Genomic DNA, 18,509 nt, shown 5'->3' on the forward strand with positions numbered 1-18,509 from the left:
CCTTACTGATGTCTGCAGAGGAGGAAGTCAGACTCAGCCCTCAAAGAGGCATGCAAAAACGAGAAAAGCACCTGGATTGGCCTTCAGTGGAGCTGTGCGATCCATGTCTCTGTGCTCAGGCCTTCTCAACAACTCAGGAGCAGAGTGGCCATGGCCAGATGCCCAGTTTTCCACAAGGGTGGGCATCAGCATGAGACTGCCTGAGCTGTTGTCGGACAAGGCATGCTGGTACAATCAAGGGAACAGTTTGGGAGAATAACACCCGGAGACACATGTCTGGCCTTTCATTTTATTTTCCCACTGCACTGAAACATGGGACCTCCCCAACCCACCCCCCAGGTCCTGGTCCTCCATAACCAGTACACTAGTCCCTCAAGCATTTCCTTGAAAAATATTAAAAAATAGAGGAAGGGGGGTGGGGATACGGAGGGCCTGAGTGCCCTCCCGGCCAGGAAGTTCCTGGTGGGCACACGGGCAGGAGAGGTGTACTTTGGTTTGCAGAGGGATCTTGGCTGCTGCACATGAAGGCACAGGAAGGTGAACTGGCTGTGGGGCTCCCATAGTGAGGTGAGGCCTTCAACACCCAGGTGCAGACAAGGAACTAGCTAGTGGTTACGAAGTCTGCAGGTCTAGGGGATGACAGGGGCTAGAGCCTCCACAGATTAGGTGAGACACACATCTGGACAGTAGCAGGGAGTGGGAGGGGCAGGGATGCCTACTCCTGCCCCGGAGGCAGGAAGGAGTAAGCAGGGAGCTGCCTTCCTGCTCTTAGCCATGAGCAGGGGTCAGGGTTGCCTTAGCTACAGGGGCAGGAAGGGCCCTGTGACTCTGCCTAGAGCAATTGAACAGAGGTAGTGGGGAGGTGAAAGGACAGGAGGACAAGGGGACAGGAGGACAAGGTGCCCTCCTTTTTTGAGGGAAGGCACTGGCAGCTGACATGGTCTGGTACGGCATGGCGGGGAGGTGTGGCTTGGCAGAGGAAGAAGGAAGAACACAGGCAGCGGAGCCATCCCGCTTCATGCAAACATAGTCAGCTGTAACCACTGCAGGGCGAGGGGAAGGTTACTGGGAGCAGCAGCAGGACACGTGGCCTTGTCAGTCTCCTTCACCCATTGTCACCCATCCCAAAGTCAACCATTACCAGCCATGCTTATGCCCTCCTTGAGGGACCTTCTGGTGACAGGGGTGCGCTCTCTCGCGCTCTCGCGCTCTCTCTCTCTCTCTCTCTCTCTCTCTCTCTCTCCTCTCTCTCTCTCCTCTCCTCTCCCCCCTCCCCCCCTCCTCCTCCTCCTCCTCCTCCTCCTCCTCCTCCTCCTCCTCCTCCTCCTCCTCTTCTTCTTCTTCTTCTTCTTCTTCTTCTTCTTCTTCTTCTTCTTCTTCTTCTTCTTCTTCTTCTTCTTCCCTCTCTCTCTCTCTCTCTCTCTCTCCCCCCCTCTCTCTCTCCAAGGACAATTCCTGGCTGTCCTGGAACTCACTCTATAAACCAGGCTGGCCTCAAACTCACAGAAATCCACCTGCCTCTGCCTCCCTCTGGCTGGGATTAAAGGCATGCGTCTCCACCACACACCCAGCAGCAGCTATCTTACTTCTAGACTCCAGGACACCAGGCTGCTGGTTGCCACCAGCTTCTAGAAGCCTGGTCTCCCCTTTTTCATCCCCCACCCCGGAGCTCCAGAAGCCCCTGTCCCAAGGCTTCCAAGACTAGGCCCTAGATTTGAAGGCTTGTTCCAAGGCCGTGGACCCCTGTCCTGGTAGGGGCAGGTGAACAAGGAGAACCATCTCACCTTAAATAGATCAAAGGTCACAACACCATCCAGGTCTGTGTCCAGAATTTTGAAAAACCCTGTGTTCAAGACAAGATGAGTTAAATCCGATATAGCAGCCAGACAGTTGATATTCAGCCAAGACTGCCTCCCACCTCTCATGTATCCCTGTCCCTCAAAGTCACCAAGCTTCCTGTCCAGAGAGGCCTCCTTAGGCTCTCCTCTGCCCACACTTCATGCACCTATGTAAGAGTCCTCGGGCCTCCTTCAGCCTCCACCCCATTCACACCCTACGTCTCTCGAGGAATACTGTGTGCACTGTGGCGAAGTGGGACACTCACGGAACATGGTCTCCAGGCGCACAAGGCAGCACACAAAGTTGTCAAAGTCCACGGCCAGGTCGGGCTCTGAGTAGTGGGTGATGATGAGCTCATGCAGCTTCTTGTTAAGCTTGAAGCCTGGGCAAAGAGAGGAAGGGCAAGTGAGGGCTGGAGCAGCTGGGGCAGGGAATCGATGAAAGACCTCTTGGGGATGGACGAGGGGGCAGGGAGAGCAACTGGAGAGATGACTCAGCGTTAAGAGCACTGACTGCTCTTCCAGAGGACCTGAGTTTAATCCCCAGCAAACATGGTGACTCACAACTGTCTTAATGGGATTACATAAAATAAACCTTTAAAAAAAAAAAGCTAGGAGTAGGTGGGTAAGTGAGGACCAGGGACATCCTACCCAAAACACCCCAGAAAATCGCCAAGTTGGCTGCAGAGGACCTAGGCATCTGGTCACATTTGCTCAAAATAGCCTGGACTTGTTTTTACACGGGCCAGTGTGGAGCAGCAGTCTCATACCTGCCTCACTGTACCCACCCCTGCCCTGGTCACATGTCCCAGACTCAGGAAAGCTTGAGGAGTAGTTTGGATACCCACATAAAAGCCAGGGAAGTTCGGAAGTCCACCAGTAATCCCAGCCCTTACTGGGGAGGCAGATGGGATCCTCTGCGGAAGCTGGACAGCTTAACTAATCTGAGATCCAGGTTCAGTGAGAGGCCCTGCCTCAGCAGAGGACAGCTGATGTCAACCTCTGGCTTTTACATATGTCAACACACATATAAACATAAGTACATACACGCATACCACACACACATACACATGCAAAAATGAATGAAAAGGCCCTTGTTCTTGGTAAGCCACAAGGAGAGGGAAGGGAGGAGCCCAGATAAAAGTCCTTAGCTGAGCCACCACAGCACCTGTGTAGCATCACCACCATCCCCCAGGGACAAGGGCCAGCCACCCTCAGGGAGGCAGCCTGGGGCTCAGGAGCAGTGGGGTCATCAGCCTCAGGCCTCACCTGCAGCCTCGATGGCCATCCTCATCTCATAAGCACTCATGCTGCCAGACTTGTCCAGGTCAAACTTTCGGAAGATGGTCTGTATGAAGGGTAAAGAGTGGGGAAGTGAGTCAGCAGCTCCTCATCATGGCCTCTTGCCCCTAGGCAGAGTGAGGGAGGAGGGGAATGGCCAGGAAGGGGGTCATTTGGAGAGACCTGTGGGCTTGGATGGGAAAGGAGTCACATGCGGAAAGGAAGTTCTGTGGGAAACCCTGGCTATACAGCAAGCCTGGGCTCTGCGACTGGACTGGGCATACCATGCCCGACTGAGGCCACAGTGGGCAGGAGAACCCAGTCAGGGGACAACCTACCAGGTAATTTCGGATGCGGTTCCACAGGATGTTGAACTCCACCAGGCCCAGTTTCCCATTACCGTCTCGCTTGGCGGATGTTAAGGAAACTACACAGCTTAGAGTAGACATGTAAGGAGCATGGGAGGAAGGGAGCCTGGCTGTGGCGGGGAGGGACAGCAGCTCCCTGCAGCTCCCTGCAGCTCCCTGCAGTCATAGCCAGCCTTGTCCAATGTGCCAGATAGAGTGATGTGGGGAGAGGTGCAGACACAGTACCAGCCTTAGGGCCAAAATGGGACCGAGGTCTTGCTCCACTTCCCACAAGACCTCTGACGCGAAGTTTCCTTTTCTGGCCAACTGGAAGATATCCAGGAAGGTGTTCAAACATGAGGTCTTACCACATCCACACTCTGCTGGCTCTATCTAAGCTTTCAGCTGCTCTTAGGATAAGTGGACAGTATCTATTTCAACCCCAACCTCCAGAGACATGGAAGGCAGGTGGGAGGATACATCCATGAGGTTCACCATGCTGCGGCACGACTCCAGGCTGAAGCCGTTAGTGCGCAGGTCTTTGTCTGAAACAAACAACAAACAAACGGTTCTGGGGGCTGAGGATATCACTCGATTGATTGAATGCTTGTGTGGCATACATGAAGCCCCGGGTTTGATCCCCATCACTGCATTAACGAAGCATGGAAATGCATGCCTGTAACGTAACCATGGCAGTTGGGAGGAGAAGGAAGGAGGATGAGGAGTTTGAGGCCAGCCTCAGCTATACAGACCCTGTCTAAAAACGAAAAGAAAGGAAGAAAGAAAGAAGGGGAGGGCTGGAGAGATGGCTCAGCAGTTAAGAGCACTGGCTGCTCTTGCAGAGGACCTGGGTTTAATTCCCAGCATGCAAATGATAGTGGCTCCCAACTCCAGGTTCAAGGGATGTGATCCATGCATTTGGTATCCATACATGCATGCAAAAAATTTATACATATAAAATACAAATATAATAAAAATTTAAAAATCCACAGCATCCACATGAAAAGGTGTGGGTAGTCTCTCACATACACAAACACGCACATATACTCACACACACTCACACTTATACACACAGTCTCTCACACTCATACCCTCCCACATGCACGAGTGCACACACACTCTCATACACACATACCACACACACTCACACACTTATACACACATACACATACACACACACACTTATACACTCAAACGATCTGTAACTGCAGTGATGTTGGGGGCAGAGGCAGGAGGATTGCTGGGCCTTGCTGGCTGAGAGAGCCTGACTCAGGGTATAGAGCAGAAGGTGACAGAGCAGGGCATCTGATGTCGTCCTCATCTGCCAAGAGAGAGACGACCGAGATGTAGAAGGAACAAGTTCCAGGAGTCTTTAGAACCCATCATGCTGGGAGCCCTGGACTGACTGGTGCCAGGGAGTCCTGCCATGGATGCTGAGGCCAGCAACGTGTTGGGGGAATGCTGTTATTGTGAGAAATAGCAGAGCATATCTGAGTCCCAGAAGCACGTCTGTATCCACCAACTGGCCCAGAATGAAAGGAAGGAAGTACTGAGCAGACACACGAGAGCTTAGGTGGGAGAGGAACCAGCAGGTGCTGGCTGCAGGCTGGAGAGGGCCAAGGAGAGGTCCTGGGCTGAGAGGTGTGCACCAAGAGGTCAGGCATAACAAACCACAGGCAAGAGAGCAGGCGGATGTCCACATGCGGCAGCCGAAGCCAGGAGGGAAAGGCAGGTCAGGAGAGGGCCTGGGATTTCATCTTATTCTGCTTCCCAAGGCACGGAGCCTGGCCTGGAGGTCCTTGTCTTTTCACTGGTGTTGAGCACCTGGAGCTGGCTCTGCTATGGGCTGTCTGTTCTCCCTAAGGCCACAGAGCTCAGGTGAGTAGACTGGAGTGGAGCGGGGTTAGTGAGGAGTCTGGGGAACTGGGTCAGGCAATGGAAGCCTTGCCAGCCACCTCAACAAGGTGTGGGGTTCAGTTCCATGTGGGAGCAAGAACAAGGCAATCGGAGTGATTTGGGAACAAGACGGGTGCGGGGGTGGGAGGATCCTCACGTTTGCTAATGATTCTGTTCAAGATGGTCTGTAACTCCTTGACACTGATCTCCATGTCCTAGGGAAGAGAAGGATGGCAGCTGGGGTTTCCCCACTTCACACAGGGGTTCCCCATCTTACCATCCCTGCCAGTCCCTGACATACATCCCCTGCTAACTTGCTGAACAGGGTTTTGAAGTTGTCATCGATCTCCTCTTCAGAGAGCACTTTCTGCACACAAAACAGAGAGACTAGGTTAAGGGCACTGTGGCCCAGGGCTCTTTCCAGAAAGAATAGCCTCTGGGGGGGGGGGGGGGGAGAGGTGTGAGCGACACGGTTGAGCCTCACTCTTCTAACCTGTAAAATGGGATCTTCTCTCTGCCTAGAACTCTTGTGGCTTAAGTGATGAGTACAAGTCAGTTAGGCATTGAAAAGTTTGGGTTAGCGCTGTGTGAACGGAGGCAAACTCATCAGCCTCCCTGCACTCACGTTTCCCATCCAGAGGGTGATATCATGAAGGACCTAGACGAGGTAATGATGGAGAAGCAAGACACACAGACAGACCCTAGTATCTGCCTACCATCATCACCACAGGCCCTTTGAAAACTGTAAAGTGCTGGGCAAACAAAGGACTAGTATTGTTCTTAAGGACTCCTATCTGGAGGGAGCCTGCCCTGCCAGCTGCATCTCACCTCACACTGAATACCCAGGGGAGATGAAGGGACCACGTACCTCATCGGGGAGGTTGGCCTGGATCTGGTCATCTAGTTCCCTGCAGAGTGGAGAAGAGGGTCAGTCAGAGGGGCCTGGGGGGTAGGGGAGGTGGGAGCATGGGGGGAGTCGGCTACTCACTGGGTCCCAGCCTTCTTCTCTGAAAAGAAGCGCAGCAGAAAGTCACCCTCTTTGTTGGGCTCGAAGGTGGAGGGCACCACTATATACTCCCCCGGCGGCAGGCGGATGCGGTTACTGACCTCTCGAAGGTTGATAAAGTGCTCTGATTGTGCCCGAGAAGCATTGGCCAGGAAGAAGTCACGCTTCAAGTGCACAGGCTGACCCGCCAACTGGCAGGAGGAAAGAAGCAAGGGGGTACTGCAGTATTCACTCCAGCTACTTTTAGATGCTGGCCCAGGCCCAGAGCCCAGGCTGCAAGTCCTGGCCTGCTAGGTAATGCCCACAGCCTGTAAGACCCTATAAGTCACTCACCTGTAGGTGAGTGCCTGGGCTGGCATCTAAAGGTAGACAGGGACAGAACACTGCTACTTCCCACCATGGTTCATTCATTTATTTATTTTTGTGGTTGGGGGAGGGGATGTGAGTGCTAAGGTGTGAGTGGAGGTCAGAAGAAACCTTGTAGGAGTCTGTTCTCTCCTCTTAGTATGTGGTTCTAGGGATCAAACTCGGCTCATCAAGCTTGGAGACATGAGCCTTTATCTACCCAGACATTTCACCAGCCCCAGGCCCTGGTCTTGATGCCAGCACTGCACTAAACCAGGTATGATGGGTTATGCCTGCAGCCCCTCACTCAGGAGTAGAGGCCAGAGGATCAGGAATTCAAAGTCACCCTCAGCCATACAGTGAGTTTAAGGCCAGCCTGTGCTACATAAAACCCTACCCCAAAAATAAATGAATAAGAAATTAAATAAAACAAAAGAAAAGAAAACCTGACTGCAGATAAGGGGCTCCAAACACTGTGATGCAGAATTGTTCAGACACTCAAGTGAGCACACTTGTGACACAAGCCTGTGACCTGAGTTCCATTCTTGGAAGCCACATAAAGGAGGATAGAGAGACCCAATCCACAAAGTCATCCTCTTATCTCTACACTCATAATGTGGCATGTGTGTCTTACTCACATACTCACAAAGACACACAGACACACACACACACTCCCACACCCACATGCTCACACAGACACATATACACACAAACACACAAATGCAACACACGAACATGTACATGCTCACACAGACACACACATACACATGCTCACACAAGCACACATACACACACATGCTTACACACAGACACACATACACAGATACATGAGTGTACACACACACATGCACATGCTCACACAGACACATACACACACAAATACATAAGTACACATACATGCACACACACACACACACACACACACACACACACACACACACTGGGTCACCATGCCTTGCATGAAGCTGACTGGTGGTACTTTGCTAACCATCTTGATGGCCCCAGAGGAAATGTTATTCTTTCCCTCCACTAAAACAGAGTCTCATGTAGCCTTGGCTGGCCCTGACCCCTCTTTATAGCCAAAGATAACCTCATCTTCCTGCCATCCCTCCCAGGTGCTGGAATGTGAGGCATGAGCCACCATGCACATCTGGGAAGTACCATGTCTTAATACAAACCCCAAGGCTCAAGGCTGAAGCAACTATTCAAGAGTACAGACCTGGGGCTGGGGATTTAGCTCAGTGGTAGATGCTTGCCTAGCAAGCACAAGGCCCTGGGTTCGGTCCTCAGCTCCGGGGGGGGGGGGGGGGGGGGGAGGGGGAAGTAAAGACCTCTCAGCTCATGACTCCTGCTCCTAACTCCACCCCTACACCTGAACAGCACTTTCTCCGAGTGAAACTGCAAGACAGAACTGGCCTGTGTGCAGGCTGAAGGGGATCTGAGGCTAGGGGTTCAAATCCGATCTTTGCTCCTGCTCCTGCCTCAGGCATGAAGTGATTGTCCTACTGATGAAGAACTGGGAGAAACATTTTCAAGGCAGTGAAAGGGTGACATTTCCTGATACTTTCTTCATGCGTGGTAGCGGTGACTTCGGCCATTCTCCTTCTATCGGGCTGCTAAGTTCAGGGGCTGATGAATCAAGAAAGTGGTGAGGGCCACACCTACCTCCCGAGGGACCTGCAAGAGAGACAGAGAATAATGCGTTTGCCCTGGTGGCCAGGACACATACACAGAGAGGTCCAGAGTTCTTAGTGGAGGAAACCCAGAGGGCAGAGAATGGGACAGTGATGACACAGACCTATGACGCCTGTGGAAGAACAGGGACACTGTGACCTGGGCCTTCCTCTGAATCAGAGCTGCTTACACAGCTACCATCGGGCCAATCACAGTGTGATAAAGCCCAGGGACGCCAGAGACTCCATTTCATCTGCTGCCAGGGGGCTCTGGGTGTAGGCCCAGGCTATGGCCTTCCTCTACTCTGTCAAGAAAGATTGAGAGACTTCCATCTCCATCTTGAACCAAAGAATAAGAAGCAGGAGTTGGGCTGTGGAGCCTTTAATCTCAGCACTTGGGAGGCAGAGGCAGGCAGATCTCTGAGTTCAAGGCCCGCTTAGTCTGCAAAGTGAGTTCTAGGACATCTAGGATGTGGCTCAGCCCAATCTCAAAAAACAAACACAAGGAAGAAGGAGGAAGAGGAGGGGAGGAGGAGGAAGAGGAGGAAGAAGAGAAGAAGAGGAGGAGAGGAGGAGGAAGAGGAGGAAGAAGGAAGAGGAGGAGGAGGCAGCAGCAGGCATAAATACTAATAAGTCCTTGAACAGCCTCTCCCTGGGTAGCAGACTTTCCCCATCTGCTCTGGAGGCCTCTGCTAACACCCTTGCTCACAGAACGCCCCACCTTGTTACAAATCTGAGCCCGCAGTCTGACCCCAGAAGCTGTGGCACACCTTCCTTTCTAGAGCTAAGCAACTCCTCTGCCCTCTCAGTAGCCGTGGGACTCAGCAGCTAATTCAGGGGCTCCCCCCCACACCACAGCCTCAGCTGTCAGCCTTTCGGGGGCCCCCTCAGGATGTGCCTCAACGTTCCCTGGTGGATGCCCACTGCAGTGGGGAGAGGTGGGTCCACCCCTGGCTAACCTGGTACACTGCAAAACCAATGGTCTCCATGTCCCGGCCAAAGCGACGCTCCCTGCGGCGATGCTTCTGCATGAGGGCCAACAAGAAGCTGCAGCCGGACTCTCGACTGTCATAGTCGTCTGCGTCATCCACCTCCTCCAGCCGGATCTTGAACTGGGGGTTTACCCAGAAGGTAGCTGCAGGACAGGAGAGGAGGATCAGAGGCAAGCAGGGCAGGGTTCCTCAACCCTCTCCCACATACCTCTCTTCTACTCAATAAGAAACCCCTTCAATACCGTGGTTATGTACACCCCGAGTGTCAGAATACCGGAAAGCAAACGGACAAGATACATCTTCCAGAAGGGGAAGTAGATGAACTATCAGGATCACCACAAAGAAAAGTAAGCTGCAAGAGGTGCAGGTTTCTGATAACTCAGTGAGCACTGGGGTGCTCAAGGCCCTGGGTTCTAAAAAGAAGCAAACTAGTTGGCCTGGGATTGTAACAGCAAGCTGAGCCTTAGCAGAGTAGCCAGTGCCTGGTTTTCTCAGTTCCTTTACAAGAAACTTTAAGTCTGGTGCTTTAGACCAGTCAGTCATTCAGGCTGGTCATGATGGCTCATGTGAACACATATGCACACACACACACACACACACACACACACACACACACACACACACCTTTGTTTTTAATGATGCCTGTTGGGGTGGTATGGTATGGGCACAGAGGACAGAAGAGAGTGTGAGATCGCCTGGAGCTGAAGGTACAGGCAGCTCTGAGACACTGACCCAAGTACGGGCTCTAAACTGGAGTCTCCCAGAAGAGCAGTGTGCTTTCTTAACCAATGAGCCATCTCTCCAGCCCAACAAAAACTTCTTAAAAAGACATTTAAAGTAGAGAATGTGAGGCTGGATGACAGGTCTGAGAATGTGACAATCATCATTACTCCACAGAAACCCCAAGCTCACGTGATGACGACAACATTTAACTTACAGAAAGCAAAAACTGTTTATAAAGAGGAGGGCAAGGGGGTTGGGGATTTAGCTCAGTGGTAGAGCGCTTGCCTAGGAAGCGCAAGGCCCTGGGTTCAGTCCCCAGCTGGGGGGGGGGGGGGGGGGGCAAGCCTAAGGAGACGCTCAAACATCCTGCATCGTTCAGATCAGCTAAGCACAACACGTGCACACCGGGCCAGGGCTCAATGGCAAAGCCTTTGTGACACATGTGAGTCCCTAGGTTTGAGTAAAGGCTTGAAAAGCTAACAACTACAACACAAAAAAAGTAAGGCCAGGCTGGTGGCTCGAGCCCATGATCCCAACACGTAGAGGTAGAGACCGGAAGAGGAGGCTGAGGCCAACCTCAGCTACATGGTCAGCTCTTGGCTGGCCTGGGCTACCGGAGACCCTGTGTCTCAGTGAAACAGAACAAAACAGTGCATTAAGCATGTTCTTAAGATGCTCAAATCCACAGTGAGGAAAACTTACTAGATACGGGGATTGTTATGAATTCAGGCTAACCTAGATTACAGAGTAAAAGACCCTATTAAAAAAGGAAGGAAGGGGCCTGGAGAGATGGCTCAGCGGTTAAGAGCACCTGACTACTCTTCCAGAGGTCCTGAGTTCAATTCCCAGCAACCACATGGTGGCTCACAACCATCATGTAAAGAGATCTGATGCCCTCTTCTGGTGCATCTGAAGACAGCTACAGTGTACTTATATATAATAAATGAATAAATCTTTAAAAAAAAAAAAAGGAAGGAAGGAAGGGAGGGAAGGAAACAAAGTGAAATAAACATTAATATCTTAGGCTGGTGAGGTGGATCAGCAGATAAAGGTGTTTGCTGCCACGCCCGATGCCCTGAGCTTTGACTCCCTAGGATCCCTTAAAGCTATCCTCTGACCTCCCTGTGCTTCAGTGACACATGAACCCCCATCATTTCAAATTTTTAAGAAAAAAATTCAAACTAGATTATTATAAAATCACCTATGTGGCTGGAGAGGTGGCTTGGCAATTAAGAACAATGGCGGCTCTTCCAGAGGACCAGGGTTCAGTTCCCAGCGCCCACATGGAAGCTTATAATGGCTGCAGCTCCAGGGCTCTGTTGTGCGATTCTAGCCTCTGAGGCACCAGCCATGCGTGTGGTGCACAGATGTATATGCAGGCAAAACACTCATATACATCAAACAAACAAACAGAGGGGACGGCTGCGGATACATCTCAGCAGGCAGTGCTTGTTCTGTACACACAAAGCCCTAGGTGTTGGCCCTAGGACTGAAAACAGAAGAGGGAAGACAGGTCCAGCAGCCAGACATTCTACCAATGAGTCGTCTCTGCCTGTGCAAATTCTCCAAGAAAGCACAGGGAAAGGGGCTGTTTTAATAGAACAGACTCTACCACAGCAGTGTGGTCAGAGCGAACAGAGAGCAAACTGGCAAAGCTCACTCAGGAAAACTGCTGAGCCAGGTGGTGGTGGCTCATGCCTTTAATGCCAGCACTCGGAGGCAGAGGCAGGTGAATCTCTCTGAGTTCAAGGCCAGCCTGGTCTACAGAAAGTGTTCCAAGATAGCCAGGGCTATACAAAGGAACGAGATCCTGTAAAATCCCAAAACCACCACCACCACCACCACCACCACCAACAACAACAACAACAACACAATAACTACAACAAGGAAAAATAGAAAAAAAGAAAAGGAAACTGTTGTATGAAAGTTCAGTCAAAGGCCTGCAGAGAAGGCTCAGGGGTTAAGAGCACTGGCTGCCCTTCCAGAGGACACAGGTTTGAATCTCAGCACCCACATGGTGACTCAACACCTGTCTGTAACTCCAGTTCTAGGGGATCTGTTGCCCGATTTTGACCTCCATGAGCACAAACACCTACATACATACACAAAATATAGAACTAAAAGAAAACTTTTATTGAGGTGGGGATGTAGCTCAGTTGGTGAAGTGTTTACCTCCTAGAACACCCACGGCGCAAAGCACTGGGTCCCACCCTCCACACCTGATAAACCATGCATGGCAATGCACAACCTATGACTTGGATCTTGGAAGGCAAAAGAAGGACAGCCATGAATCCCAGGCCTCAGAAACGTTTTTTTAAGCAAACAAAAACCCAGGGGAGGAATGATAGGGAGGTAGGGATGTGGCTCTGTGGCAGATCACTTGCTTAGCACATATAAATCCCTAGATTCAACCTCTGTCACCACAGAACAACAGAACCACACTTGCCCTTTACTCCCCAACTCCTCAAAAGTTTACAATAATGAAGCCTACAACAAATATTTATTACTGGGGCTGGGGAGATGGTCCACAGGTGCATGCTATCAAGCATGACGATCTGAGTTCGATCCCCAAGTTCCACATGGGGGAAAGAAGAGAGCCATGTACTATGACCTTGTGTGTGAGCCCCTGGCTTGTGTAAATAAATATTATACAAATTAAGCAACAAAAAGACAAGGAGAACCAGGACTCTCTTAATGGAGGCTCCTAATTGTTCTACTCGTCTAGCCAGTGTCTGAAGGAAAAAGTAATAAAAGTAACAATAATTGGAAGAAGAACAGGACAGGAAGAAACCAGTGAATTATCATTTGATTGCCAATTAGCAAACTACAAAGATTCTAGGAAGAGATGAGTCTGGATACAATGTATTCATTTAAAAAGGGAACTGTGGGATTGGGGATTTAGCTCAGTGGTAGAGTGCTTGCCTAGCAAGCGCAAGGCCCTGGGTTCGGTCCTCAGCTCCGAGAAAAAAAAAAAAAAAAAAAAAAAAAAGGGAACTGTGTTGGGCTGGAGAGATGGTTCAGTGGTTAAGAGCACTGACTTCTCTTAGAGAGGTCCTGAGTTCAATTCCCAGCAACCACATAGTGGCTCACAACCATCTGTAATGGGATCTGATGCCCTCTTCTGGTGTGTCTGAAGACAGCTACAGTGTGCTTAAATATAATAACTAAATCTTTAAAAAAAGGGGGGGGGAGGGCAACTGTGCATTATTGTACCATAAGTATCATCCAAGAGGTAAGAAACTGTGTTTGTGGGGCTGGGGATTTAGCTCAGTGGTAGAGCGCTTACCTAGGAAGCGCAAGGCCCTGGGTTCGGTCCCCAGCTCCGGAAAAAAAAGAACCAAAAAAAAAAAAAAAAAAAGAAACTGTGTTTGTTCCTTTTGTTTTATTTTGTTTTGTTTTGTTTTCCTGACAGGGTTTCTCTGTGAATCCTCTCTGTTGCGGAACTTACTCTGTAGCTCAGGCTGACTTGGAACTCAGAGGCCACCTGTCTCTGCTTCCCAAGGGCTGGGATCAAAGGAGTAAACACCACACAGGGGGAGAAATGAGATTTTAAAGGAAACACTGGGGGGTTGGGGATTTAGCTCAGTGGTAGAGCACTTGCCTAGCAACCACAAGGCCCTGGGTTCGGTCCCCAGCTCCGAAAAAAAGAAAAGGAAAAAAAAAAAAAAAAAAAAAAAGGAAACACTGGGCTGAACCCTGTGGGTAAAGGAGTTTGCCACCAAATCCCACATCTTGAGTTTGATCCGAGAACTCACATAGTAGAAGGAAGGGACTCCTGCAGATTGTCCTCTGACCTATTACATGTATGCCCATGGCATATACACCATATGCACACATATACTGATTAAAAGATATTTTGGACGTGGAGAACTGGCTCAGTGGTTAAGAATGATGACTGTTCTTTCAGAAGATCTGGGTTCAATTCCCAGCACCTTACATGATTGAGTCTGTAACTCCAATCCCAGGAAAACAAATGCCTTCTTCTGGTCTCCACAGACCCAGTATGCATTTGGTGCACAGAAATAGATACAGGAAAACATTCATGCACATAAAATAAAAATAATACACACACACACACACACACACACACACACACACACACACACACAAATATGTCAAAATCCAAAATCATCTAAACTCTTGAGCCACTTCTGGTACAAGCACTTTGGTAAATCAGTCTGCTTACAGTAGAAGGATGGTGTGCCAAACACTAAATCCTAAAAGATGTAGTGACCCTTTAAACATTATATTCTTTAAAAAGCCATTAAAGGTCAGAGTAAAGGGCTGGGAAGACAGCTCAGTTGGCACAGTGCTTGCCCTGAAAGCATAGGACATGAGTTCAACTCCCAGAACCCACACTGCAAAACCCACAGGTTGCCTGGGCGTTAGTGCCATATGCTTTTAATCCCAGCACTCAGTAGGCAGAGGCAGGAAAACCTCTAAATTCAAGGTCAGCCTGGTCTACAGAGTGAGTTACAGGGCAGGCACAGCTACACGGAGAAACCCAGTCTCAAAATACAAATAAACAAAACAAAACAAAACAAAAAAGTGGTGCATGCCTTTAATCCCAGCACTTGGGAGGCAGAGGTAGGTGGATCTCTGAGTTCAAGGCCAGCCTGGTCTACAGAGTGAGTTCCAGGACAGCCAAGGCTACACAGGGAAACCTTGTCTTGAAAACCACAAACAAGGGGCTGGAGAGATGGCTCAGCAGTTAAGAGCATTGACTGCTCTTCCAGAGGTCCTGAGTTCAATTTCCAGCACCACATGGTGGCTCACAAGCATCTGATGCCCTCTTCTGATGTGTCTGAAGACAGCTACAGTGTACTTACATATAATAAATAAATAAATCTTTAAAAAAAAAAAAAGAAAACCACAAACAAATAAATAAATATATCCATGACAATTATATCAGTGAGCAATTGATAGAAGCTTAGACTAGGGCCGGAAATACCCAAAAGACACAGGAACTGTACACACACATGACTAGGCCACAGAGGGAAGCATAGGCCTCTCTGTTGCGGTACAGGAAACTGGTTCTAACTGGTTTGGAGAAAAGTTGAAGTGGGAAGAAGAATGCTTCAGGAAAAACAATGGTGAGAATGCAGGCAGGAGCCCAGCAGAGCCATTAATCTGCCCAGCCAATGCCACCAGGAAGGAAAGGGCAGCTTAGTAACCAATCCCCGAGCAGAGAAGGGAGGTAGGGGAGGTCAAGAGAGGGCCACATATTTTAAGATAGGATTTTTCCATAAAGACACAGGATGAGAGGGGAGTTTGAGGAAGCAAAGTGCTTTCAGGGAAGAGAGAACAGGATCTGGGAATGATAGGCCTCTCCAGTAGCATGGACACTTCTGCCATGGGACCACTTCTGTCCCAGGTGAGGAACCAGTGCAGACACAGGTGCATCATACACAGGTACAGACATACGTGCATCGGAGACAGACAGGGGAGGCAGAGGTGGGGACCTGAGGTGTCCTACGTAACAATGCCTCTCTCCCCTCTTCTCTTCCCTGCTTCACTCCTCTCTCTTCCTCTTTTCTGACAGGACCTCAAGCAGCCTGGGCTGGCTTCAGACTTGCTATCCAGCCAAAGTTGGCTTCCAGCTCCCAATGCTCCCTCTACCTCCCAAGCACCTCAGTGACAGGTGTGAGCTGTGACTGGAGGCCCAGCTTCTTTTCAATGAAGTACAAGGTCTTTAGATGGCAGCCACAGTAGACAGAGAGGTGGAGCAGAGAGGAGGGTTCCTAGAATAATGGCGGGGCTCACAAACTGCTTATTAGAGGTTTGTGGTTGTGAATTTACAAGGAAAGCAGCCTCCGTGGTGTGATTTCTCTCCAGCCTCATTTAGTGGCTCTGAGTCAGTTCTGAGTTCAGTGGGGATTGTGGTTGTGCTGGGTGACGGAGGGAGAAACCAGGGAAGCAGATGTTTGTAAGGTCAAGATAAAAACAGAGAGGGCCGGCAGGATGGCTCAGTGGATAAAGGCACTCGCCAGCAAGTCTCACGACCTCAGTTAGATCTCCAGGACCTACATGGTGGAAGGTGAGAACTAGCCTTAAAAATTGTCCTCTGGGGGCTGGGGATTTAGCTCAGTGGTAGAGCGCTTACCTAGGAAGCACAAGGCCCTGGGTTCGGTCCCCAGCTCCGGAAAAAAAAGAACCAAAAAAAAAAAAAAATTGTCCTCTGACCTCCACACGCACACACTGTAAATATATAAATGTAAGACTTTTAACAACGTTAAAAATGATGATTGGTGATTTGGTAATGGGACTGGGGCTGTAGCTCAACTGGTAGAGAGCCTGTCTACCATCTGCAAAGCCCTGGGTTCCACCCCTAGTACCACATAAACCAGGTGTTGTAATGTCCACCTGTAATACCAACATTCTGGACGTGGAGGCAGGAGGATCAGAAGATCAAAGTCATCCTTTCTACATATCAAGTTAAGATTAGCTTGGGTTACAGGAGACCCTGACTCAAAAAAATTTTAAAAATCAAAACAAACCAAAAAAGGGATAACAAGAGAAACAGAGGGAGAAATAAAGGGAGAGACAGAGGAAGAAAGCGAGGGCAAAATGAGAGAGTAATTAAAACGGGAGTCAGCAGGGTCAGTTAATTCCGTGAGACTGAGGCCCGGGCAGGGGCCATTCCCAGGGAAGTAAGTAGTGACTGCAAGGCCCAGAATGCTCTTTGGTGGGGGCAGGGTAGAGCAGGAGTAGAGAAAAAAGTTGATGTCAAGGAGCTGGGGTGGGGGACACAGAGAGGCCATTCCACAACAGTCATGACCGTGAGAAAGGGGTGGGGGACATAGAGAGGCCATTCCACCGTGAGAAAGGATGATAAGAGGACAGGCGGTCAGTGGATAAGAAGGGATGGTAAGAGGACAGGCGGTCAGTGGGTAAGAAGGTGCTGGAAATGAAGTCACCAGTAGATGTTTGGATAACAATGAGGTTTTCTTACCCAGGCCCCAGACAGTCTAGCATGACCTTTATTGCCATCCTTAAAGATAATCTAAGGAACATCCAATCACAACTGTCTGTCTCCCAAGGGACAAAACAGGCTCAGCCAGGTGGCCCTGCTCACACCCCTACCCTGTCTCCCAACCACTCACCTGGGTAGTTCCTGCAGCCTCCAGCAGTGCTTCCCCGGCGCCAGGTGCCCTCGTAAAATGTGGTATTCCAGTTCCGGAGGGTTCTGCTCTTAAGGGCGTCAGGTGTAAGGTTGCAGATTTCCAGTTTGGTGAACTCACGTATGAAGTCCCGGAAGGACATCCTGAGGGCCCAAGGGCAGAGGTGAACCACAGTCCTCTATCATGAACTGGGTTTTAGGGGAGCAAGTGGAGAAAAAGTGTCGCTTACCAGAACTCCCCGTCCTCCATCTTGACCCTCAGCTGCTCACGTTCATAGGGGTCCACTTTGTTCCACTCATAGGAGCTGTGAAAAGCAGGCACTGCCAGGCTTGGACACCACTGACTTATCTAACTTCTGTCCCTGAGTCCTGCCCAACCTGGTGTGTTTCTAGAGCCCAGATCAGCAGGATTTCTCTAGGGCCACCCTCTTGAGGTCCTTATAGATTCCTATTTAAGAGTCCCTCTTCCTTTGGGGGCAGAGTGTCACTATGTAGCCCTGGCTGGATTTGAACTCACAGAGATGCACCTGTCTATGCATCCTGCATGCTTGGATTAAAGGCCTGACCAATTTTTACTTTTTAAATTGTGTGTGTGTGTGTGTGTGTGTGTGTGTGTGTGTGTGTGTGTGCTTGTGTGGAGGCCATGAGGTTGTTAGATCTTCTGTATCTGTAGTTACATGGGGTTATGAGCTTCCTAACGTGGGCATTGGGACCCAAACTCAGGTCTTTCTTGTAGACCAATTCAAGCTCTTAACTGCTGAACCATTTTTTTCCAGGCACCACCACACCTTTTGTTTTTCTTTTTCTTTCCTTTTTTTTTTTTTTTTTCCATTTTTGAAGACAGGGCCCTGCTATATAATAGCCCTGGCTGACCTGGAACTGGGTATATAGATCAGGCTGATCTCAATCTCACAGAGATCTGCCTTTCTCTGCTGAGATTAAAGGTATATGCCACCATATTCCGACCCCCTTTAAGACTACGTACATAGCCTAGATTGAGCTGGAACTCACTGTGCAGCCCAGGCTGACCCCAAATTTGTACTGATCCTCCTGCCTCAGTTTCCTGAACACTGGAATTACAAGTAGAAACCACCACATCCAGCCAGGGTTATGTTTTATCAAGGTTAAGTCAGAGGCCCTGGGTGTATCCACAAGTTATCCCAGTGCCCACAGCCTAGGTGGGCTCTGTCAGGGAAAACTCCTAAGATGTGACCCCTTTACCCAACTCTGAGTCCACATCCAGCCTGGTGGGACCCAGGCAGAAATATCAAGGACATCTCCAGGCTCC

The 18,509-nt window shown here is 50.0% G+C and overlaps 1 protein-coding gene across 5 annotated transcripts in view; it reads right to left on the bottom strand.

The window, feature by feature from the left end:
- Nucleotides 1–275: 275 nt before the first annotated feature.
- Capn1 (calpain 1) overlaps nucleotides 276–18,509 on the bottom strand; it is a 30,916-nt gene continuing 12,682 nt past the window's right edge. For 4 of the 5 annotated variants that reach the window (XM_063282744.1, XM_063282746.1, XM_063282747.1 and 1 more), the window contains 14 exon segments: nucleotides 17,452–17,526; nucleotides 17,205–17,365; nucleotides 9,346–9,521; nucleotides 8,379–8,390; nucleotides 6,351–6,559; nucleotides 6,231–6,270; nucleotides 5,664–5,729; nucleotides 5,520–5,577; nucleotides 3,947–4,011; nucleotides 3,458–3,526; nucleotides 3,108–3,186; nucleotides 2,105–2,221; nucleotides 1,785–1,843; nucleotides 276–1,043 (listed from right to left, as the gene is read on the bottom strand). In XM_063282744.1, the coding sequence (XP_063138814.1) occupies nucleotides 1,017–1,043; nucleotides 1,785–1,843; nucleotides 2,105–2,221; nucleotides 3,108–3,186; nucleotides 3,458–3,526; nucleotides 3,947–4,011; nucleotides 5,520–5,577; nucleotides 5,664–5,729; nucleotides 6,231–6,270; nucleotides 6,351–6,559; nucleotides 8,379–8,390; nucleotides 9,346–9,521; nucleotides 17,205–17,365; nucleotides 17,452–17,526 (1,213 nt within the window). In that variant the 3' untranslated portion in view covers nucleotides 276–1,016. 5 annotated transcript variants of the gene reach the window in all.

This window comes from Rattus norvegicus, chromosome 1 (assembly GCF_036323735.1).
Source record: "Rattus norvegicus strain BN/NHsdMcwi chromosome 1, GRCr8, whole genome shotgun sequence".
NCBI classification, from domain to species: Eukaryota; Metazoa; Chordata; class Mammalia; order Rodentia; family Muridae; genus Rattus; species Rattus norvegicus.